The sequence below is a fragment of the Pholcus phalangioides genome, unplaced genomic scaffold (assembly GCF_987345545.1).
Source record: "Pholcus phalangioides strain wild (caught in Gottingen) unplaced genomic scaffold, Ppha-v1.0 ptg000042l_1, whole genome shotgun sequence".
Lineage (NCBI taxonomy): Eukaryota > Metazoa > Arthropoda > Arachnida > Araneae > Pholcidae > Pholcus > Pholcus phalangioides.
In genome coordinates this window covers 12,787,112-12,811,823 of record NW_028301628.1, presented here as the reverse complement: position 1 = coordinate 12,811,823, position 24,712 = coordinate 12,787,112, and the positions used below count along the sequence as shown (strand labels likewise).

Genomic DNA, 24,712 nt, shown 5'->3' with positions numbered 1-24,712 from the left:
AACACAAAGAAATAAAAAATCAGCATTGATGACGATTCGAAATTAATGAATAATTAAAAACTATTGAAAATTCAGATTTTTCTGATAACTATTCCTTAAAATAACATAAATAAAGAATGTACATAAATTAATGAAAATTATTTACATAAATTAATCGAAATTGAAAATAGATAAACATTAACGTAAATTTAGGAGGGATAAAAATTTTAATGAAAATTCAGGGTTTATGAAAATCAATGAAAATGTAGAATTTAAGAAAATTCAGAATTTGGAATGAATCACAATTAATAAAATTAAAGATTATTATATAATTAACAGAAATTGGAATGAATGAATATTCTGAACTTAATGGAATTTAACTGATGGAATTTTTCCGAAATTAATTTCCGATATTAATCCCATAATGAATGAAAATTTGGAACTTGTGAAAAGTTAAAACAAATGAAAGGATTGATCACAATTAAAAATTAATAAATAATTCCAAAACTGCTGGAAATTCATATTTAATGGAAAACAACTACATTAATGAAATACCAGAATTAGTGAAATTAATAATTAAATTTCAGATTTAATGAAAAATTATTCCCCAATCGATCGATAAAATATCATAATTAATGAATATTCGGAATTAAAGTCGAATTCATAAATTTAATGGGAAATATTTCGTAGGCTATTAAAAAAATAAAAGTGGATTCTTTTCTCTAAAAACTAATAAAAACTATGGATGCATAAAAATTAGTTAAAATTCAGAATCAATGACAATTTATAAAATTTGGAAACAATCACAAAATTAGTGAAAATTCGGTGTATCAATGAAAATCCTGAAATTAATGAATTCCATAATGAATTCCGAAATTAATGAATCCCATACTGAATTCCTAAATTAATGAATCCAATAATGAATTCCGAACTGAATTCCTAAATTAATGATTAATGAATTCCGAAATTAATGAATCCCATACTGAATTCCTAAATTAATTATTAATGAATTCCGAAATTAATGAATCCCATACTGAATTCCTAAATTAATTATTAATGAATTCCGAAATTAATGAATCCCATACTGAATTCCTAAATTAATGATTAATGAATCCAATAATGAATTCCGAAATTAATGAATCCCATACTGAATTCCTAAATTAATGATTAATGAATCCAATAAGGAATTCCGAAATTAATGAATCCCAAAATTAAAAATAACTCCATAATGAAAGAAAATTTAGAGCTAATGAAAAGTCAAAACCTTGCAAAGAACAATAATATTTAATAAAAATTCAGAACGAAATAAAATAATTCAGGAATTAATTAAGGAAATAATTGATAATACCGTGGTTATGTAAATAACGTTAATATTAAACAACATTTTTCATAAGACAATGCGAACTCTATCAAAATGGCGGTTTAATTTTTAAAATACCCCTACCGAATACGAAGAATCGTGCGCGCGGGGCACGAAAATCTGCGGCTCAACAGCAGCGCCAACGAGTGCGCGCGTACACGCGCTTAGCGTAGTGTCACCTCGTGTCTCAATTTGCGCTGTCCTTTCGTTGGCCGCAAAACAGAGTGCTGCCCTGCTTCGTGTCGTGAACGCTGCACTTGCCTCAATTTGCGCTTTGCCTTAAACCAAACATGCACCTCGTCCATATCTCTCTGCGGAACTTCTAACGAACTGGTACATGCTGGGATGTGCGTATCCGTGCTGTGACACTAACGTGAAGCTTGTAGTATATAGTGCTGCCATCTGCTACCTATTTTTCGAAATATGAGTGAAGTGTCATGATTGAAGATTTACCGTTATAGTCTTGTTAGAGCAACAGGCCTATCTGTGGCGAGACTTTTTAACGGAGAGATCGGCTCGCATTCGTGCCTCGAAGTTGGGTATCATAGAAAACCAACTTCAGCCGACCACCAGTGTGGGTTCGAACCCAGGTCTTCGCGATGCGAGTCCGTCACTATCACCACTCGACCACCAAAGATCGGCTCTAAATTATTGCTAACTAATTCATAAATTAGTATCTAGGAACTGATATTCTCCTTAATGCACCTTATCAGCAAGTGCTGTATAGTTCGCGCACACAAAATGGTGGTCGTTCATTATCATCGTAATATCTACTCTCGCCGATCGTCGTTTTGCGCCAGTTGATATACAAGCGATCGTTTATGGAGTTGCAGTAAAATACTCTTTGGTTATAATTGGACTGGGTTAAATTATACTTCAACTATGTTCATATTCTGTGGTAGTTTTGCCTTTTCCTTCGTCAAATACCATTAATGTTGGTACTGGCACACACAAAAACCTGTTTCGTTTTGGATGCATTGAATATACAATGAAGAGCCAAAAAAACTGGTACATCTGGCAACACGACGTGGCATGGACTCGACTAATGTCTGAAGTAGTGCTGGAGGTAATTGACACCATGAATCCTGCAAGGCTGTCCATAAATCCGTAAGAGTAAGAGGGGGTGGAGATCTCTTCTGAACAGCACGTTGCAAGGCATCCCACATATGTTCAATAATGTTCATGTCTGGGGATTTAGGTGGCCAGCGGAAGTGTCTAAAGTCAGAAGAGTGTTAATGGAGCCACTTTGTAGCAATTCTGGACGTGTGGGGTGTCGCATTGTCCTGCTGAAATTGTCCAAGTCCGTCGGAATGCACAATGGACATGAATGGGTGCAGGTGATCAGACAGGATGCTTACGTACCTGTCACCTGTCAGAGTCGTATCTAGACGTATCAGGGGTCCCATATCACGCCAACTGCATACGCCCCATACCATCACAGGAGCCTCCACCAGCTTGAACAGTCCCCTGTTGACATGTAGGGTCCATGGATTCATGAGGTTGTCTCCATACCCGTACACGTCCATCAGCTCGAAGCAATTGGAACAGAGACTCGTCAGACCAGGCAACGTGTTTCCAGTCCTCAACAGTCCAATGTCGGTGTTGTCGGGCCCAGGCGAGGCGTAAAGCTTTGTGTCATGCAGTTCACACGAGTGGGCCTCGAAAGCCCATATCGATGACGTTTCGTTGAATGGTTCGCACGCTGACACTTGTTGATGGTCCAGCATTGAAATTTGCAGCAATTTGCGGAAGGGTTGTCACGTTTAATGATTCTCGTCAGTCGTCGTTGGTCCCGTTCTAGGCATGCGATGTCGTAGATTTAATTTTTTACCGGATTCCCGATATTCACGGTACACTCGTGAAATGGTCGTGCGTGAAAATCCAAATTTCATCGCTACCTCGGAGATGCTATGTCCCATCTCTCGTACGCCGACTATAACACCACATTCAAACTCACTTAAATCTCGATAACCTGCCGTTGTAGCAGCAGTAATCGATCTAACAACTATGCCAGACACTTGTTGTGTTATATAGGCGTTGCCGACAGCAGCGCCGTACTCTGATTGGTTCCATATCTCTATATTTGCATACGCATGCCTGTTCCAGTTTTTTTTGGCTCTTCAGTTTATCACGAAAGTAGCGCATTTAGAGCCGTGGAGGAAACACGTTCAAATATCTTTTCAAAATATATTTCCTTCTGAAATATCATATATCCCCAGTCGAAGTTTGAAAGCAACAAAAACCAACTCTAGCGATGCTTGTACGACCTCACAGTGGCTGAGACGCTGAGTGCGAATATTGTGAGAGTGCAATACATCTACAACTACCCAATCACAGCTTCTTTTCTTATTTATTATCAGAAAAAATGAAGTTTTTCATTACTACCATAAAAAAAGAGGGTAATGAACAAATCCTGAAAAGAAAAACTGTAAATTTGATTATCTAATTCTTTTGAAACTTCTAATTCGATTTTTGTAGTCGAGAGTTTTCGCTTTTGTTCCTTGAGCCGATATAAACAGAACCGCGTTCGCTTCGTTAAACGTTAGAATCAAGCTTTTGCTGCAGTAGTATCTTCGCTCCCAACACGTGTTTGTACTGAATTTACAAGCACATACCTTGATATTCAGCCCACCTTCACGTTGTACTGCAGACATTGTTCTAGTACGTGACGATTTCACGCGTTCCAGAATATGTATACAAAACACGGGAGATTCTGATGACCGAATAATATTGATAAAACAACGCCGGAATTCTAAATAGCGTGATCGGAAAAGAAAATGTACATTTTTTCGAAAATCGATCGATGTTGAGAAAGCTCCAAATGCTCCAAAAATCACGACTTTTATTTTAAACTCTTTTGAGCATTTATCACTAGTTTCTATGGTGATGTATTCCGTCAGCTTCTAACTATTTTTCGGAGCCGTTAAAAGTTATATTCTCTTCAAACCTGAGAGAAAACTGGCTATTTAAAAATTTTTGTTTGATTGATTTGTATTTATTGTACGTCAAAACGTTCTTTAAAAAGAAATAAATAGCAATTAATTAATTAATTTGGATCAATATCTTTACTCGGACCATTTGAGTTAGGTACACATCGGGTCTCAACTTGAAAAAAAGAATCATTAAAAACTATATAAAACCGTTAAAAATGAAGGTACACATACGTATACCTCTGGAGCAAAAAGGTTGCATTCTATTGGCTTACAGCACAGATATTCAACCTTTCACACGCTGGGAACTAAAAAAAAATTCCTTAAGCCCGAGGGCCAAAATGTTATACATACTGCGATATCTAGATTCACTCACCGGTGTCCAAACGAATTGGCTCAACGAGGCCCGAGGCTTCGAATCATACAGAGGCTTTGTATTATTGAAGAATCTTATTTATTCTCAGATTGTTTCATCAAATATAAATTTTGATAAACTGTGAAATTATTTTTTCATTAATTATCAATGTTTTTTATCTTTTTTTTCACGAAATATGAAACTCTTCATAAATTCTGCAAATATTTCTTCCAATAATTCTGCAAATATTCCTCATTAATTCTGGAACTGCTTCCTTTAATAATTCCCCTCATCAGTTCCAAAAAAACTTTATCCTATTAGTTCTGAAAATACTTCTCTCGTTAGTTCTGAAATGTTTTCTGCGAGTAATTTTGAAATTATTTCTTACACTAATGGCGGAATGAATTTCTTCGTTTCGGGTTTTTTTCCCCGAATTTGCATGAATTCCGTAACTTGTGGGCTACTAATACGTTCGTACAGTCTGTATTATCACTACACCGTACATGCACCTCGTAAACATTTCTCTGGGGAATTTCTAACGATGTGGTGCATGTCAGAAAGTGTTGTGTGTATGTGCGTATATCATGTATGGCCTAAACGAGTTCATGATGATGTCAGGGTTTCTAAAATCGTCGGTGGGCCACTGCAAAAGCTTCGAGGGTCACGTGTGGCCCGTGGACCATGCGTTAAAGATCCTGGGTTTACAGAATGTCAACCCCCACAAATGTTTCTTTTTCTTCTTTCACTTTGTATATGAGTGGCAAAGCTCAGTCTTGTCTGCGCAGCCATGCTGTGAGGATGTCTCTCTACAATTAAATTTATATTACTGAATTCTCTGCGCCCACGCAATGTGTTTGAATTATTTTTACAATTCTCGCAGGAGCTCATTCCATTCACAGTTCCTAATTACGAGAAGTTAGTTGTTGATGTAAAAATTTAGAAATAAACACTTGTTTGAAACTACCCGACGACGCGTCACAAGGACGTGAATGAATAAAACGCCGAAGAATCAGGATGTTACCCCGTGAAATCTTTACCGGGGCCCGCAATTCACTTAAACAGCCGTAATTAAGGCGACGGAGTTAATGGGCGATGCTAATGACTTTTTTGGGACGGAAAACGTATCTTTGCTTTAAAAGAGAGAGAGAGAGTTTTGTTTAGTGTTGGATTGTTTCCACCAGAACAACAACGAATAAAAATATATGAAAACGTTGGGTCGAGTTTGATCGTGACTCCAGACATCCGAAGAGCAAACAAAGGAAAAACAAAACGCATATCAATAGAAGGAGCCTCGTATGCATGTTTGCGAAAATGTGATGTGGCTTGGTCGATTGGCTTCTGGGACTTTTATCGGTTTTTCTGTGTGTCCAAAGGTGATTGATAGGCTTCTCCCTCGCTTCCTATGCGGGTTTTTTTTTTTGTTTAATTGATTGATTGCTATTCCCAGATCTCTCGTCTTGATGCAAATATGTTTCTTCAACTCGACGACTAAAATCTTGACTGAATACTTTTACGTCCTAGTCACTTTATGTAATGTCTGTTTGTGATATAACACGTAAAATATACACGATTTTTATTTATGTTATTTTCCTATCGAGAATATAAGAACGCCCGAAATAGTAATTCACAACTCCGAAATCATTATTTTCAGCTCCGAAATAATTAGTTACACCTCGGAAATGACCATTTGCATCGAGAACGGGAAGGAATAAACGAAATACCGTCGAATCTCGTTATAACGAACTCCAACAGACCGGAGAAATGCCTTCATGGTAACGAAATTTCGTTGTAAAGGAATTCTAGGTTTTTGCATTGTTCCTATATAAACTAATCTGGGGGGATTAGAAAAAAGTTCGTTAAAACGAGATTTTCGATATAACGGTATTCGTTAAAACGGCATTCAACTGTAGTACACAAACAAAAAATGTTGCTGGCGCCATCTTGCACGTTGCTGCAAACGCTACTCATCTTGTTCTGTCAACATGACATACCTAATCTTCCCCCGGTTTTCGCTGGCACCGCTGCGCCATCCGTCGGTCAAAAAAATCTAACTAAAATCCTTCATTTATAACCAGAATAAAAGGGAATACCCAAAATAGTTATTTATACTTCCGATATAATTATTCACATCTTCGAAATGATTATTAACACCAATTTCAGCGAAATATGAAAAAAAAATGTTCTAGTGGTTTTTCAAAAATATCCTAAAATATCGTTATAAAGGGAATTTTTCGTAAAAGATAATGTCGTATTGAGAGGAGTTTAATATTGGACTACAGGCAATTCCAAACAAGATTTGAAAAGAATATCGTTGTAGAGGGATTTATCGTTATATCCATTATTTGTTGTAGCGAGGTTACACTGTATTTACACCTCCGAAACGATTAATAACACCTCCGAAATAATTATTAACAACATGATTATTTACACCTTCGAAATGATTATTTTTCATCGGGAATGTAACTGAATATACCCGATACAGTTATTTACACCTCCGAAATTATTCTTTACAAAACCGAAATGATTTTTTAGAAATGATTATTACAGCTCCGATATAATTATTGATACCATGATTGTTAAATCTTCAAAACGATTATCTACATCTAGAACGTAGAGAAAGTACTCAAAATAATTATTTACACCTTTGAAATGAATATTTACCTCGAGAATATGAAATTATACGTGAAATAGTTATTTTCAACTTCGAAATAACTATTTACACCCATGAAATTATTATTTAAACCTTCGAAATTATTTTTTTCCACATCTGAAATGATTATTCGCATTAAGAATGACGGGGAATACCCCCCCCCCCTCTCCTGCGAAAAAGGAAAGGTTCAGGGGGCCGGAAGAATCTTTGGGATCTAGGATCCTGTGAGTTTTCTTGAGTTGGGGTTGATGAGAGGAACATTTTTTTTAGTTTGAAGAAAGGGGCGATAAAAAGTTTGTAAAACTATGAACTAGATCAAGGGTGGCCAAATTCTTTATGTTCAAGGGCCAACATTACGGTCAGCTGCAGAGCGCACAGGGCCGCATTACGAGTGTTACTCCGATTTATAAGCCTCACGGGTAAAATGAGACCCGTAAAAATCCACACATTTGCATACACCATAAGTAATATGGCAAAACACACGGACAAATTAGTCGCTAAACCTTTTTCACTCTGGGCCTCTTATTCCCTTTCATCTTCACAAACATCTTCAAAATCTTCATTGTTTATCTGGTTGCGTTCCCAGACGGATATGAAACACCAAAAATTAGTTTCTTCTGGAAATTATTGCACCAAATCCATTTATAGTTTGAATTTCACAAATGAAACATTTGTTCCAATATTTCTTCAGTTATTATTATGGCAAAATAAGCAATTCGCGCCACACGAGATCGTGGAAACTGTCCATGTGCAAATCTTTATAGCAATCTGTGTGTTTGAAAAGGCAGCATGGTGATAACATTGTATATCGTTTTCGCCACCAATAATAATGACTGTAAGTAGTTTTACGCTGTTTTGGGATGAAAATAGCTCAAATTTGATTTTACACCTTATAAATTATTAATTTTTATTTGATAATTTACTTTTACCCTGTCAGGGGCCGCTTGCGGCCCGAGGGTGGCTAATGGTCATCCCCCCCCCCCCCCAAACAAGGTGAAAACATATTGAGTTGCATGTATACTCCGGCATTACTCTTTCTTTAGGAAAGGAATCTACTGGAAACTATTTCATCGGGAAAAGAAAAATATCTCGCGGTATTTTTTGTGGTTCTCGTCAAAAAATAAATTGCCACAGACATATTGCTTTAGAAAATGCCGGAAAAAGGAAACATAAACAGACAAAATGGGTTTCTACTTACGAAGGTATGGACAGGACGAATTGTAGAGGATTACTCGACTCTGACAAATGAACTTCGGGGACTCGTTTGGGTACCAGTCAGGAAGGAAGGAAGGACCACATAGAGAAGAATTTGTCCCAACGCGAACATCAACCGTTTGATGATATCAAAGTATACGAGCAAATTAAATCAAGGCGTACTATCAGTTTGTTTTATTTTAACCCATCTTTGTTTGAGATTAGAATTATATCCCACCATCTTCGATCGAAATATTTCTTTTATACAGAGAAATTGGTAAACAACTTTATCATTCGGATACTTGCTTCCTTCTAGTAAATTGCCACCTATATGCTCATCGAGGATGGAGCAAAATCAGGGCAAAGAAGAGACATAAAACATCGCATTTTTCATACCTAATCGCAAGCTTCGACGAAAATAAAATGAATCGGCACCACTTCTATATCGTCTTCTAAAAGGCAATGCTTGAGCTAATTTTTATAAAGGAAAACAAATTGGGGAAAGTGTGTGTCTTAATGATACTTAAGGGTCACGTTTTCGGTAAATTGATACGAAATTGTTTTCTTGGAACGCATTAGCTGCAAGTTTAACACTTTCTAGTAGTGACAGATTGACTTTCCAACAACAAACGATGGCAGTGTATGTTTATGGGGTTTTTTTCCGTCTTGGCAGGTGCTACTTTGTTTTGATTAGTTGTTATGGACTTTCATTTCAAGTAATTGATCAAGAATTTCAATCACCGATGTCTCGGAAAATTTCATTTAAATCATCCATCAGTACAATGAAGCACAAGTCATTCTGATACGGGGGAGGGTCCATCTTCTTTTTTTATTGGGGAGGGAGCATTTGTTAAGCATTTCTTTGAAGGAATATGAGTAGTAGCGAGAAAATTTTTGAAGCGCACAGGGCAGGTGCAAAAATTACCAAACTTCAAAGATTGAGGGATGTCACGACAAAAAAAAATTTCATTCGACTGCAAATCAAATGCAAAAGATTTCGTCTCGACCGGTTAATTTGTTCTTAAGAAAACAATATTGAATTATCCTGTAAATGTATACAAGAAAAACACTTTAAATGCGGATATTCTCGGATTGCAGCTTTTCAGCTCATCCGTAAGATTAACAAAACTACTATTACTAAACAGCTCACGCTGCTCGTCCACATTTCTCTGCGGAGCTTTTAACAAAATGGCACATTTTGGAATGTGCTTGTACATGTTGTGAATCTAACGTGAAGTTTCTTTATTTCTTACATTCCCCGTCAATTTTTCTGAGTGGAGTGTAATGATCGAGTAAATGCATCGTTGTGGACCTGTTGCTCTCTGTTGCGAGATTTTTTTAAAAGGGAGATCGGCTCGCATTAGCGCCTCGAAGATGGGAACTACAGAAAATCAACTTCAGCCGACCACCATTGTTGATGACGGTGGGGTTCGAATCTGAGACCTCGTGATGCGTCACACTAACCACTCGACCACCACAGTGGCAAAAAAAACCTAATGAGCACCAAACATTTTTAAGAAATATTTTTCCGACTTGTCAGTAAGATGACCTCGAACATCAGACAATTCGTCAGAATTTTATGAATTTTTGAAGTTCGAAAAAAAACTCAAATTCCAAAAACATGAATTCAACATTTACCGAAAAGTACTTCCCATTCGTTGATTACTAAATTTGAGGTTCATTTTACTAAACATGTGTTGAATAAGCGTTTCTGCAAAATTTCAGGAATTTGTTCCAGTAGGTTTTTTTTAACTACTTTACAGTCAAGAACGTAATATTGCATCCAAACATCTGTTGAATAAATTCAAAAAAGAGCTCTCTACTTTCTTTCCTCTCTCCTCATGATCGTGAGGCTTTGTTGTAAACCTACGAAGTTGTTGTTTTTTTTTTAATTCATTTTATTTTTATATACAATTAATAGGTTTTCCCTCACATGTGATGTGTGTATCCTTATACTCTCTATATATATATATATAATTAATATTATTGAATATATATATTTATATATACAAGAGCGAAAGAGCAGAGGTAGGGTGAAAAGAGAAATATACTTCGTATACCTACTCTATTATTTCTATCCTCTCTCCTATCTGTACTTATCTATTACACTGTTTTAATTTGATTTGTTTCTTTTTCCTTCCGTTTTTTCTACGTTTTTTTCATTCTACTTCTCTCCCTTTTTCTAACGTGCGGTTAGGTTAGGAAAAGGTTACCATATTTATCGCCTATTCGTCAAATAGAGATCATTCAAATGGCTTGCCAATAGCTAGTAAGCGAAAGGGTTAGTTTTTGAAAAATCGAGATTAGACGTCGTGACACTCCCTTAAGAAAGTAATTTGCTCTTCTAAATACTTCGTTGATAAAATATGTTATGAGAAAGCGAAGCAATAAATTTGGAAATTTAACGGCATGAGAACTTCTTAATTTTAAGAACACTCAATGGCAAACTTCATGAAAACGAAATCAGATTCATCTTTTCGTTCGTCTTAATAAATCGATCAGAACACGGGGCTCCATTTGAAGTCAGCGCCGATACTTTAACAGAATATAATTTTTGAAAGTGATATTAGTGTAGACACTTTTCTTTTCTAACTCATTTTCTATCTATATCACGTTAGGTTCTCCAAGAACAGTTCAAGATATCATCAAGTCTTGTCCACCCGGTGAGTTCCCTTGCAATGGTTCAGACACTTGTGTCGAGCAGCGGAAGAACTGCGATAACGTCAAAGATTGCGAAGATGGCTCCGATGAATGGCATTGCGGTGAGAGTATTATCGAAGTGTTCACCTTATATATAACCTGATTCTTAATTTGAAGAACAAAAAAAAACCTTCAAACAAAATCAGCTTTCAATGTCATTCAGAAATATTCCCGCTTCTTAATATTTATTTAACAATAATATTCGCTATAAAATCAGAAAAGATACCTGTCCCTATTTTTATAATGGCATTGATCTCTAGCAACACCAAACATTTATTTTAAAAATGGCTGATGTGATGTGCTGTGATGGCTGAATATTAGTAAAATGCAGTTGAAATGAAATGAATCTTTAATATTTAATAATCGAACATTAGGATATTGTTATTGAAAATTTATATACTTTATCTACATAATACTAATTCATTTCTGGAATTTGTACAGAGGATTATGCGATGAAGGAATACTTCAACAGCCTGTATCGGAAACGACCCGATGAAGACCGTGAAAAGCGTGTTCGAGGCTGTGGTAAGTACAAGTGAATGTCACGTGTATCAACTCGTATAATTTATTATTTAATTTCTCAAAAGTAATGATACTTTCTAGAAGAAAGAAGGAACATTGCTTCAGTCTGCTTCCAAAATGACGCGCGCGTGCATCTAACTGTCTACCATATAACTAAGAAATACACATGACATCCACATTAACCTACTCAATTACGTAAATAAATCTGCTGACTCGGTAAATTCCTTTCGTTTTCTAGAGCTGCTGGACACTCCATCCTCTTGCCGTTGTTCCGGAAGGAAGCTCTTTTGTGTTCATCAAGATTTGGAGAGGCCACCAGAGAAGTTACCGCACAATATCCTCGAGTTGTAAGTGAAAAACCACCTTCTCTTAAAACCATTTGCTACGGTATTTCTAAGATATCAAGAAAAGGCAGTAATCGATTAATATCCAACGATGTTTTAAAATTTACTGAGATCATTCAATCGCGAAATTGCACATTACTCCGATTTTTGAATTCGAATATTGCGCAAAACGCAATTTTTTCTGTTGGCCTTAAGAGAAACAGGGCAACAGCTTTCTAATTAGAAGTTGGGGGACAAGGAGACCGCCTAAAAATTTAGATTTTTTATTTCGTGGTACACTGTATATTCACTCTCAAAACTGGTAAAGGGTTATTTTTGAATTCCTGTTGAGCATTGTAGATATTGGAATCATACCTCTACGACGGACGGTTGATGAGAGAAAGGCCGCATCAGCAGTTACGGACACTCTGTATAAAGTATTCGGAAGATTCTGCGATTGATTCTAAAAAATTGTAGAAAATATTTCTCTTCTACACAAAAATAACAGAAAAAATATCAAAAAAATCCATGCTGACATCTATCAAACAGAAAGTAAAAACTGTTGCATTTGTTATAATTTTTCAAGTAAAATTTGTTGTCGGTTTCAAACCGGTAAAGGTATTATGATGCCATATATTGTTTGTTTTTATGATGCAGACGCAGGGCCGTCTTAAGAGCATCACGGGCCCCCGGGCCAAATGATTTTTCTGAGGATCTACCAGGCAAATTTTATAAAATCTCAACTAGATCCCATTTTTGTGAGGCCCCCTTTTCTCTTGAGGCCCCCGGGCCGTGCCCGGGTAGGCCCATGCCTTAAGACGGCACTGTGCAGACGGTGTAAATTTCATGCGCCAAAAAATATCAGTTAATATGTTTCCATGTTTGGCACTAAAATTTCTTTTTTTGTTAACACCAAAAAAAAAAAAAATAGTGACCGGTATTTTGGTGCATAAAACTTTTACGGGTATGAGCATAAAAATAATAAATGCATATAGTTTCATACCATATTTTGTTTATTTTTATCCTGCGTGGTATAAGATCAACGGCCATTTCATTTGAAGAATGGGATAACAAGTGTAGTCGAATCGCGTTTTAACGAATACCGTTATAGCGAAAAACTCATTTTAACGAACACTTTTCTAATCCCAAGATAAGTTTACATAGGAATAATTCAAATACCTGGAATTCCTTTATAACGAAATTTCGTTATAACGAAGTGATTTCTCGGTCTCTAGGAGTTCGTTATAACGGGATTCCGCTGTACTTTTGTTTTTATCTAGTAGATGGCAGCAGCTTTCTTATCTTAACCCAGTGTTTCTTATTTATTATAGCAAAGAGAATATGAAACACTATGTAAATACTCCAGTAAATCCAGTGATAATGTTTTTCAGGCATGTACAAATATTGATTCAGGCATCTATTATTTTCAGTTAGGGACCGTTCAAGTATTACGTCATCAGATTTTTAGCCATTTTTGACCCCCACCCCCCCTTGTCAGCAAAAGTCAGCAACTGAATTCCCCCGTCAGCACTTCCCCCACCTCCTATCGCATATTGAGATCAGAAACGTACGCGGGGGAGGGGGGTCCCGATGATTAAAAAAAACTTTTTTGGTGCAAAAAATATTGAAAAACAAATTAAAATTTCGAAAGAAAATACCTTTACACGTGTTTTAATCAATTTCTGTTCAATTTTTTTTTCAGTGCTATTTTAAGGCTAAGAACTCGAAATTTCTCTATCATAAATTCATGGCGACAAACACTCTAAGCCATATTATGTTAACCTAACGCCCACGGGCCAAATGTGGCGCACCACCTCAAACCTAATTTTGAACAAATGAACTAAGCGGCTCATTTACAGATCGCTCATGTGACCCGTGGCACGATTCCAGAGCATTTAAGCTGCCCTTGGCACATTTTTAGATTATTCATGTAGATCAGTGGCACATTTTCTGATCACTCAAGTAGACCCGTGACACATTCACAGATCTCTCAAGTGATCCACGACACATTTACAGATCACTTCAATGAACCACGGCACAGTCCCAGAACACCTAAGTGGTCTGTGGCACATCTAGAGATCGGTTATGTGACATGTAGCACAGTTTTGGAGCACTTGAGCGGCCCACAGTGCAGTTCTACATCACTCAAGTTACCCGCGGGACATTCCCAGATTATTTAAGTCATCCGCGGCGTACTTACAGATCATTTGAGTGACGCGCGGCACAGTTCCAGAGCGCTTGAAGGATCAGCGGAACATTTAGAGGTCACTAATGTTCTTTATTTATGCGTCATATTTCTGCCAAACTGCATTATTTTTACAATTCAATTTCTTATCGTAAGTAACTTGTACATAGAAATATTAAATTACCTAGTGTCCACTGTCTGCACCAGGAGAGGTTTACGCGCACTTGAAAAATTTCGTGTATGAATCACAATATATCTTAAAACATTCTCTAGACAACAGCCGACTGCAGATGATGCAATAAACGCTGTCGGTGAGTCACCTACAGCTCCTGAATCGTCATGAGAAATTTTGAAACCGATTGTTCATCCATACACTCCCGGGAAACACTTGCGTCCCAAAATCCGTGAATAGCACATAGTCAGAACCTTGGCACAAAGACACTCCAGTTTACGGTATGTAACACCACAGTCTTGAGAGACGCACAGAGATATTCGAATGAGTGGTGTTTGAAAAAATATTCATTGTCAAAAGACTAACAAAAAACAGTTTTGAGAAAAAAAGCATTTTAGTAAAAAATATTAGCATGTGTAATACCTGCCAGCAATTTATATTAAAGTATTTTTAAAATATTTCTAGTATAGGTAGAACCTCTTCCTTTCGTCCAAAATAAAACATTAAGAAAGCCAAATACTATATAATGTGTGTGTCTGTGTGTGTGTACATATATATATATAAACAAAGCGCTATCCTCGTACAGCGTTCACTGGGTGGAAAAAGAAATGAGTCTAAAGATGAGGGCGTTTCGCCCACTATGTGCTCGTATGAAAAATCATGCGAATCTAGACCCGCGTCCGCATCCGCTCCGTGTGTAAGGGGTGTTGGATTAGTTAGTATGTTTTCAGAATTATGGCTGTTGTTTTGTGTTGTACTGGTGCTGCCATCTGAATTCCATATTTTGACGTAAAAATTGTAAATTTCCATATTGTACAAATGATTTTGTCGCTCCATGGTGATTTTCTGCATGCGAGGGCTAATTATACCGGGACGTGAGATTTATTGCTGATTTCGAACGGAGGTCTTGTTTTCAATACTCACTGAGAGGTTGGTGCGCTAACCCCTCGGTGCGGTAGTGATATTTTCTATAGTCACGTCACCATTTCTGTTGTACCTCTGGGACGGCAAAGTTTCTGACAAGGACGAACCGAGTATCGAACTCGCGCCAACTCGAGCCATCCTCTAATACTTTAGGCAAGAACGGCGACAAGACCGCAAAAATTGCTACCGCATGGAGTCCCCCATTGAAGGGTTAGCGCACCAACCTCTCCATGAGTATAAAAAACAAGCCTGCCGTTCGGAATCGGCAATAAATTGTAGGTCCCGGTCTAATTAGCCCTCGTGTGCAGAAAATCACCGTGGTGCGACAAGAATGATCAATGATCAATACTTTAGACCAGTATGTTATCGACCTGGGCTACCCCGGGCCCTATTATGCAAGTACCGTATGAGATGGTCTGTCTGCAGTGTTCACAGTAAGGCGGATCGTCCACTGGGAGCTACCACGAGCGAAAACAAGCCGCGTGAATGAGCTAGACTAATATAGTATTCCTGCACATACACGCGACTTGTTTTCGCTCGTGGTAGCTTCTAGTGGACGACCGGCTTAAGACTGTAGAGATACTACTACTACTACTTCTGTTGTGGCAGGGATTCACAACCTTTTTAATACGCAGGCCAGAGACTTGGGTATAGGGACTGACTATATAACTTGTATTTTACGGGACATTCTCGTAAATTTGGCGCTCCCAATTTCCTTATATATAAATTTCCCGGTTTTCCCTTATTTTCGACGAGACTCGGTGGAATATTTGAAATCAAGAATTAAGATTATTTTCATGATTTATAAATTATTTTATGATAATTATGAATCTATCAAATCAATAGCCGTATAAATGTATTAATCTCACATATTTGTCAAATATATACGTATTTTTGGAGAATCACATTTTCGTCCATTGCGACTTACTGTAGCCATTATTTCCCATATTGGCGAAATTGATAAGCAATTTTAGCGATAGATTGCACCTTTAGTTGCCTTTGACGATTTATTTGGGATGTAACTGGCAGCATAACTTACTTTTAACAATTTTTTCCATGTAACTGGCTACTTCACCTGCCTTGACAACTTTTTTTGGCAGTATCCCGTATTGTTATGAAACAAACATGAGATCAACCCAGGTATTCATCGTGTTATGTGCATTGGTACTTTTCTACAGGAACAACTTCCGCGGGCCGGATGGCAGGGGCGGCTCAAACTTATCCGGGTGCAAATCTTCATATACCGCCCCTAAAGAAGACCTTGGCGGGAGGCTACAAGGCCTGTTCAGGGGACCCGAGGATATACCTATTTTGTTTTTAGAAGAAAACGGCATACCATTGTTTACCGAGAAAATGTGCGTGCACACACGTCCTGCTTTTGAAGAAAATGTTCTGTTTTCATTACACGGTTGTTTTTATTTTTTTTTTTTCTTCGTCCAGAATTATTTTACCTTTGATGATCACGCAAGATAACTCAATACACAAAACAACATTCATTCATGAGCCATCACACTCACACTTATCCTGTAAAAACGATGTATACCCCCCGAGACGATTTTTTATTAAGACATTTATTTCAAAGGTGTTTCTGTTGCTTCAAGGACCGAACAAGTGAGAAGATGAATCAATCCCTTTGCGTTTGTTTGACTGTTCCGGAAAAATTAGTGTTTGAGAGCACCGAAGTGTGTGCACATTTGCTTCTTGTAATAAATTATATTTTTGCTTCCGATATTAGCGTCCCAGGCCCTGTCTTTTTCCCACAAGTTTGCTCAACATCTCCATTGTCAGCGTATGGCTCAAAAGCTGCCGCCCCTTACAACCTGCCGCCAGGGTGCACCGCACCCCCTTGCACCCTCGCTTAAGCCACCCCTGCCGGATGTAACCATCACCACCTAGAGATAGAGGGCCTTCGCACTCTGCTTGTGACGTCAAGTAAATAGTCGATTTTCCCTCAGAATATTCAGGGAAAAAAATTCCCTGCTCGTGCCAGTATCATCGTTGCGAGGAAAAGAAATGATCGGGCTCAGAATTGGCGATTTGTATGCCCCACATCCAATCACTATGCGGTATTTGTAAGCCAATCATGAAGATTCTACGCCAAAATAAGAAGAAACGAAATAGGATGCTGTGTTTCAAAATGTGGCAAACTTGCTAGGTAGTCTGGATGACGTTTATGGCAAACACTGCAGAGGCCTTCTATCTCTAGGTGGTGATGATGTAACCCCTTTGACGAGCCTCATTTGGCCTAGAGGATGAAGTTGTCCTTCCCCCCCCCCCCACTTCCCAATTTATGTTGTCAGAATTACGCACGTTTCGTGTTCAGCGGTGCTGCCATCTAACTTCGAAATGAAAGTGATAGATACTTGAAGTTTTGTGTTATGTAAGTATCGCGTTGATGGTCTATACGCTCCTCAGTGGAGAGACTTTTCAAATAAGGGAACGGCTCGCAAAGAGATACCACCAAATGGTCCTTAGTCTTAAAAAAATCGCTCATAGAATGAAAGTGATGTTTATGATATGGTTTGTCTGTTCCGAAATGATGGCGCATTCGTTTTACAACTTAAAGAATAGCACAATGTAATAAAGCAAGCATCAGAGTTCTATGTAAGAGCCGGGAGAGTTACTTCACTTAGCATTTTTTGAACCAGAGGAAACGCAATCAGATTTGGCATAAATCCGACTCCGTTGTTTTTTGATTGAGAGAGTGTTTTTCGGTGTCTCTCTCTCTGGTTTAAAAGTGTTACCGTCCATTTATCACTTCACTAAACGAATAATAAGGTTGAAAGTTATGCTGCATTTCCCTCTAACCCGACATGCACCGCTCCGCTTGGTGCCGAAAAGGATGACTACATCAATTATTTATTTTCAAAGTTCTAATTTAGGGTTACATTTGGGGTTGAATCTGTGACGCTTCTCTTTGCTTTTATTCATCTAATTTAAGGGCCATTTCATTATTTTTTATTGATGGCATGTGCATATTTAGTTGGCTGGTTTTTCTTTTAGAAGAGAGCGTGGGGTGCCTGCCGTATGGTACGAATAGTTTTAAATTGGAAGTCGTCAACCCACTAATGTTTATAGTTATTTAAATTTGAAATAAATGTCTTTTATTAAGGCATTTATTTATAATTTAGGGTCGGACAAGTAACGAGCAGAATTTTTCCTTTGCCTTTATTATATTTGACCGTTAAAATAAAAATTACTGGGTGAGGAGCACTAAAATGCACACTCGTTCCCCTTGTGAAAGAGTACATTCTTGATTTCTGGTATTACGATTCCAGGTCCTGTCTGTTCCAAGTTTTCTCAACATCTTCATCGTCAAAGTATGACTCAAAAGCAATGTCGTGTGGTTTTTTTACTGCTGGAAATGTTTAAAATTGTTTATATCAAATTGAAATTTGTATCCAATTTATATCCAATTGGACATAAGCCGCAACTGCCCCTTACAACCTGCAGCTCGGATGCAAGGGCACCCTCGCTTAAGCCGCCCCTGTCCGTCACCGGACTTATTCCGTTGCCAAGATCTCTTCCAGTCCAGCAAACTTTGCTTGCAAGAATGAATATTGTTCTTCTTTTCTTTTTTTAGGGATTTATCAGGAAACAGGCTGAGGATTCTGGAATCCAAAGATTTCCCCAAGAATGAACATCTCCACACATTGTAAGCTAAATGTTAAACTTTTATATTAGAATGATTTTGTTTAATTACCAATTTATTTAGAATGGTTCTGAATAAGCGAAATTATCGACTGTTATGATGAGGTTTTGTAGACGTTTCGTTGACTTTAAACGACACGCGCAATCTATTTCAGGATTCTCACATCCTCTGAAGTCACTCTGGTCGAAAAGAACGCTTTCATGAATCTTCCGAAATTGGAACATTTGTAAGTGTGTTTCGTTCATAAAAATATAACTATCATTCATAATGTATATTTTTGTTATGACAAATACTTGATCGTCAGCTCAAGGCAATATCAGCTGAGGAAACCGGCGCCACTGGAGTGGATTCGCTCTAATTAGAGGGCACCACGAGGACCTGCCACATTACGCATTAGTTTCAGAAATTTAGTTACGCAGCGTATGAAGACCGTCATGCTTTCAAGAGATAATACCATCTGTCTTCCAAGTTGGAAGGGAAAAATCGGCAGATGAATGAATGTAAACCTTACATTATAGGTATGATCGCTTGTAGTGGCGGAACTGTATGGCTGGGTGCATGCCGGTTAGCCATACAAATTGAAACGTTACACCAGAGGTCTTCAACCTTTTTTTGCGGTCGTGAGCACTCCATGTATCATCATCAAAAAGAAGAGTACCCTTACGGCAAGTTTGATAATGCCTGAAATCAGTATGATTTTAATCCTTGAACGCAATTTCTACAAGGTGTTTACGTTACAAGGTGTTTTTGTTACAAGGTGGGACGTTGATCAAGTGCTCGTGAGCACGAAGTTAACCCCGAGCATCAAGTACTCTAACTGCTTCAGGGAGAATCGTGGTGCTCGCGAGCAACAAGTGGAAGATGCCTACGTTACACCATACAAATCAATGTGAACAACGACTAAGCTTGACTGGAGCTAACTTGTCTTGTCTAGTCTAACCGGGCGTGCGCCCAGCCTTCGACGGAAAGATGTGTTCATATTTCGGCTGGGCACACACTGGTTATACAAGACAAGACAGCTCTAGACAATCTTGCCATTGTTGTTTACGTTGATTTGTATGGTATAACATTCAACACAATTTGTATGATTAACCAGTGTGCGTCGTGCCCTACAAATCACCGTCAAAAATAATGACTAAGCTTATCTGGAGCTGTCTTACCTAGTCTAGCTCCCAGCATTGTATAATTAAGTTTATAGTTATTATCCCAATGTTCACACGAATGCGCGGTGGCATAATTGTATTCACTTAGGATTGTTTTTGGTGGTCTTATTAGAGCTTTGAAGATGGATGACTTTTGAATAACTAAATTAATTCTTTGACAGGCGCGGATCAAGAGGAGGGTGATCGGTGCAGCTAATCGGATGATTGCCCCTCTCAAGAGCTACTTTACCGCACACCAACTCCAGTCATATATCGCCATACGGCAACTTCCAACCAGTGGAGTTGGGTGGGAAATGAAGGATCCATCCGTCGGTGTTCACCCTAGGCAAAGAACTTGCTTCTAACGTTCTATGCCCGGATTCGAACCCATGGACCTTGATGGCAACCTTCATAGTGGAAGATGAGTATCTTCATGAGGGCGCAGACCTCTCAACCACCTCTCAAGAGATGGATAATATGGGGAAAATTGGTCTAACCCGTAAGATACATGATGATCCTACGAACCTGCACAATAAATCGCTCCCTCGAAACTCACCCATGGCTGTTCTTTGAGAACAGGGCCGTACCTTGACTTCTCGGGGCCCCGGGGCCAACTTTTATTTGGGACCCACTTGAAAGGATTATTATTATGCAAATTAAATGCACATTTTGTGTGGGGTTCCATGTGCCTCGGTTGCCCCCAGTCTAGTTACGGGCAGGGCCGTAGTGTGCCTTCTCGTGGCCTAGGGCAAACTTTTCCTTGAGGCCCCCCTCTTGAAAGGGTTATTATTATTAGGCGAAATAAGTGTAAACTTTTGTGGAGGCCTATTCGGCTCGGGGTCCAGGAGCATTGCGCCGGTTGCCCCAGCCTAGTCACGGTCCTGTTTGATAGCCAAATATAAATGAAAACACTGACTAAATTAATTCAAAATCACTCAGTTCTTTAATATGATCGATTCGTATAGAAAATTTGGTTTCATGTAAACACATTCGGAACAAATTTGTATTTAGTATGAAGCGCAATTATTCATTAAGATGATGTAATTAAACTTATTCGAGTCATTGAATGTTCTACTCAATTTCCACAGGTACCTCACAGCTAATAGGATTTCTGCTCTAGGAAATGCAACTTTGTCGACCAACCGCAATTTGGCTCATCTGTGAGTATCAATTCACGCCAAAACTTTTCCTACAATGAAAACAATCAAATCGATTTACTTTTTTTAGTTGTCTTGAAAAAATTGTAAGTTTTTGAAAACAACAAAATTCTCTTATATTACCCAGAGTCATGTCACATAATCCTCTCTCAGTGCTGCCATCTGGTGCGTTCGAAGGGCTTCAAAATTTGGAAGAATTGTAAGTGAAAGTCTATAATAATATTTTTGTTTATTTGACTTGGGAGTGAAATCACATAATGTGTGTGTTGAATCATGGGCGGAGATACGGGGCGTGGGGGGGGGGGGGGCAAAGGTGGAGTCGACTGATCTAATGCATATATGAATTGTCATCATCATCTTGCCCCCCCCCCCCCCCAGCAATAATGACCGTGCCTTCCCAGACTCACAAGTCTATCTCCGCCTATGTGTTGAATATATATTATCAATCGAAATTAGGGCTGGACCGATTAATCGATTAATAGTGTCGGGTCATCGATCATTTGTTAACCGCAGTCAAAATTTTTAGTTGAGTTAGGGCGGGCGGTATTCACCGCCGCGGTTTAAACTGTAGTCACACTTTTTTGATAAGAGATCGACACGGATTGGTTAAATTCAGGGTTTTAACCAATTTATATTGATTATTTACGGAATATCCCCGTAATTACGGCCGCTCCAGCATTTTTTATATACAAAATGTCCCATTTTTTACTTAATTTCCACGCGACTTGGTTAAATTTCCGAAATGAAGAATTACGATTATTTACATGACTTTTAAATTAGATTATGATAATTATCCACCAATTTATTACTCCATAGTTGATTATAGTTACATATATATACTATCTCACATGTTTGTCAAACATGTACGTGTTTTTGGTAACTACATTTTGACTTGCAGTACCCATCATTTTCCGCGATTGGCGATTTTCCAGCAATTTTAACGATAATTATTAGATTACCTTTCTTTGCCTTTGGAAATTTTTTTGGCTGTAATTGACGGCAATGGCCTTCGACTATTTCCATCCAAAAAAATCGCTATTATTTGATGATATCTCGCTTTTTTATGTATAAAATATGGTCAGCCTAAGTATTTATCGTGTGTACATTCATACTTTCTACCAGAACAACTTTCGCGGACGGGGGAAACCACCGTGGAGGTCGAGAGATTTGTGCAACCTTGATCTAAGTTTTGTGCAGTTTATTTATAAAGTATTCTAACTGTAGAGCCTTGTATGTGTGTAGTGCTTTCATTGATTCGTCATTTTTTCAGGGATCTTCGAGAGTGTAAGCTGAATAACTTACCGATAGGTGTTTTCGATTCTCTGGTGAATTTGAAGAACTTGTGAGTAATATATTTAGTTAGAGATATCTTAATTATATTAACGATTATACGCTAGGCCAAGGATTCAAAAATTTCTCATAAGCATCGTTTTTGTGAAGTTGGCTTTCGGTGGTTCTCAACTTTGAGGCGCGAATGTGAGCTGATCTTTTGCCCGTTAAAAAGTCTCACCAAAGAGAACAACAAGCCTACAACGGTAGAAATATTCAATCATTACACTTCGCTCATAGTTTTAAAAATAGGTTGCAGCACTAAAAAGAAGTTAGCGCACAACGCTAGATACTCACTTAAACTGTTAAATACACAAGCACACACACACACACACTTCCGGCACAACTCATTTCGGTAGTTAATGATCATATGGCAATCTGATAAAAAATCATAGCCCTCTTAAAATTTAAATTCTCATTTTATCGTCGGATTACGTCGGACCACTCCTGATCAGTCTCACGGCACCATAAAAAGGAACCTTGCTGATATAACTCTTTCATACCCTGGTGCCACAAATGTCTGAGTTGCTTTTCCTCACTGCAGAATTTTTTTTCTTTTGACGTCAGGGAGTTAAGCACTGACTTAAAGAACTGCGGAAGTTTTGAGTTACAAAGGCAACGAATCGCTCAGTCTTTTCTTGGAGCTCGTGTGTACTGAAAGGGATCGTACATAGACGGTCAGACTTAATTCAGGCAAAAGCTCACAATTTCCGACACTGCCACCAGATGACGACTTATCTGATGATTATGTCACTCCGATATCCGTATAAGTCACCATCTGGTGGCAGCGTCAGCAGTTGTGAGCTTGGCCTGAGTCAGGTCCGGCCGTCCATGTACGGTGCTTTTCAGTGCACACGAGCTCCAAAGAAATATTGAGCGATTCGTTTCCTTTGTAGTCTAGTGATATAGGGCGCACACCCGGAAAGTGAAAGGACGTGGTTTCGATTCCCCGCAGAGGCAGTTGAATTTTATCCTTTTTCTAAAAGTTCATCTTCGCAACAGAGAGTTGTTAAAAACCTTCGTATGGATAGCGAAGAGTGACATCATCCTCGAAGATGAATATACGCTGCATCATCTAGACTGAAAAAAATTTGAACGAAGTGAATTATTTTTTTACATAAAAAAAAAGAAAGAAGAAATTGAAAATTTTTAATGAATTTTTTCAGTATCAAAAATGCAAAACATTTTAAAAATTCCAAAAAGTTCACTCGAAAAGGGCATTCTGAAGAAGGGAAAAAATTGAATGCCCGAGTCTGAAAGGTTTATGTGTTAATCAATCCACTCAACATGACTTTCTACAATGAATGAGAGAATTGACAAATTTTTTTTTTTCATTGACAAAAACCATACATAACGGGGGGGGGGGGGGAAGACAAAACAATGCATGAGGGAAAACACCATCGGAACGCGTTACTCAATTTTATGAATAGACACTAAATATACAGAGCAAGTTGATAAAAAAATAATACGGTTATCATTTGTTTTTAAATACTGTACGTAGATATTACGAAGATCACGCATTTGAACATCTTTGTTGCCATTGCAGCTATTAAAAAATAATATAATTGCAAACAATACTTCAGTGATGAAGCTCGATTCTCAAAGTTCTATTCTGTCATTAAACTCCTCAGCTGTATATACGAGATATATCTCTCGCCTCTTTAAAACCCTCTAGTTTCGGCAATGACGAGTCCACGGCCCGTGTTGTTGTTGTTTTTCCTTCTTGATCATGTTTTCAGCCCCCCAAACCCGTCGAATCAACTTTTGTTCTCATATTGACAGCAGAAGAAAGATGGTGTTTGAAATATCTTTTTTTCGGCTTATAGAAATATGCGTATAATATAAATAATATAAAATTTTAGGAATTTCTCTTCCTCGTTTAATTGTTCTCGGAGTAAGAGGAGAGGGAACTATGCATACTATCACCTGCGCAACATCGTTGAAAGTGTTTTTTTCTTCTTGAAAAAAAAATTTTGCATTTTACAGATGGTTTGGTTATTGCCACTGTACCATTTATAATGCGAATCAGTGAAACTTACAAATCCGCGAAAAGGGTGAAACCTGGACTTGAAGAAATTGTTTCATAGATGTCATATAAGGTGATTTGCCAGCCACGGAAATTTATGGTAAGGGTCTGA

The 24,712-nt window shown here is 38.0% G+C and overlaps 1 protein-coding gene across 3 annotated transcripts in view; it reads left to right on the top strand.

Moving 5' to 3' along the window:
- Positions 1–24,712, top strand: part of LOC149064493 (uncharacterized) — a 136,503-nt gene that overhangs the window by 82,710 nt on the left and 29,081 nt on the right. For all 3 annotated transcript variants that reach the window (XM_089254587.1, XM_089254588.1, XM_089254589.1), the window contains 8 exons: positions 11,087–11,230; positions 11,610–11,693; positions 11,929–12,037; positions 18,878–18,949; positions 19,101–19,172; positions 21,177–21,248; positions 21,373–21,444; positions 22,516–22,587. In XM_089254587.1, the coding sequence (XP_089110713.1) occupies positions 11,087–11,230; positions 11,610–11,693; positions 11,929–12,037; positions 18,878–18,949; positions 19,101–19,172; positions 21,177–21,248; positions 21,373–21,444; positions 22,516–22,587 (697 nt within the window). The remainder of the gene's footprint in view (positions 1–11,086; positions 11,231–11,609; positions 11,694–11,928; positions 12,038–18,877; positions 18,950–19,100; positions 19,173–21,176; positions 21,249–21,372; positions 21,445–22,515; positions 22,588–24,712) is intronic.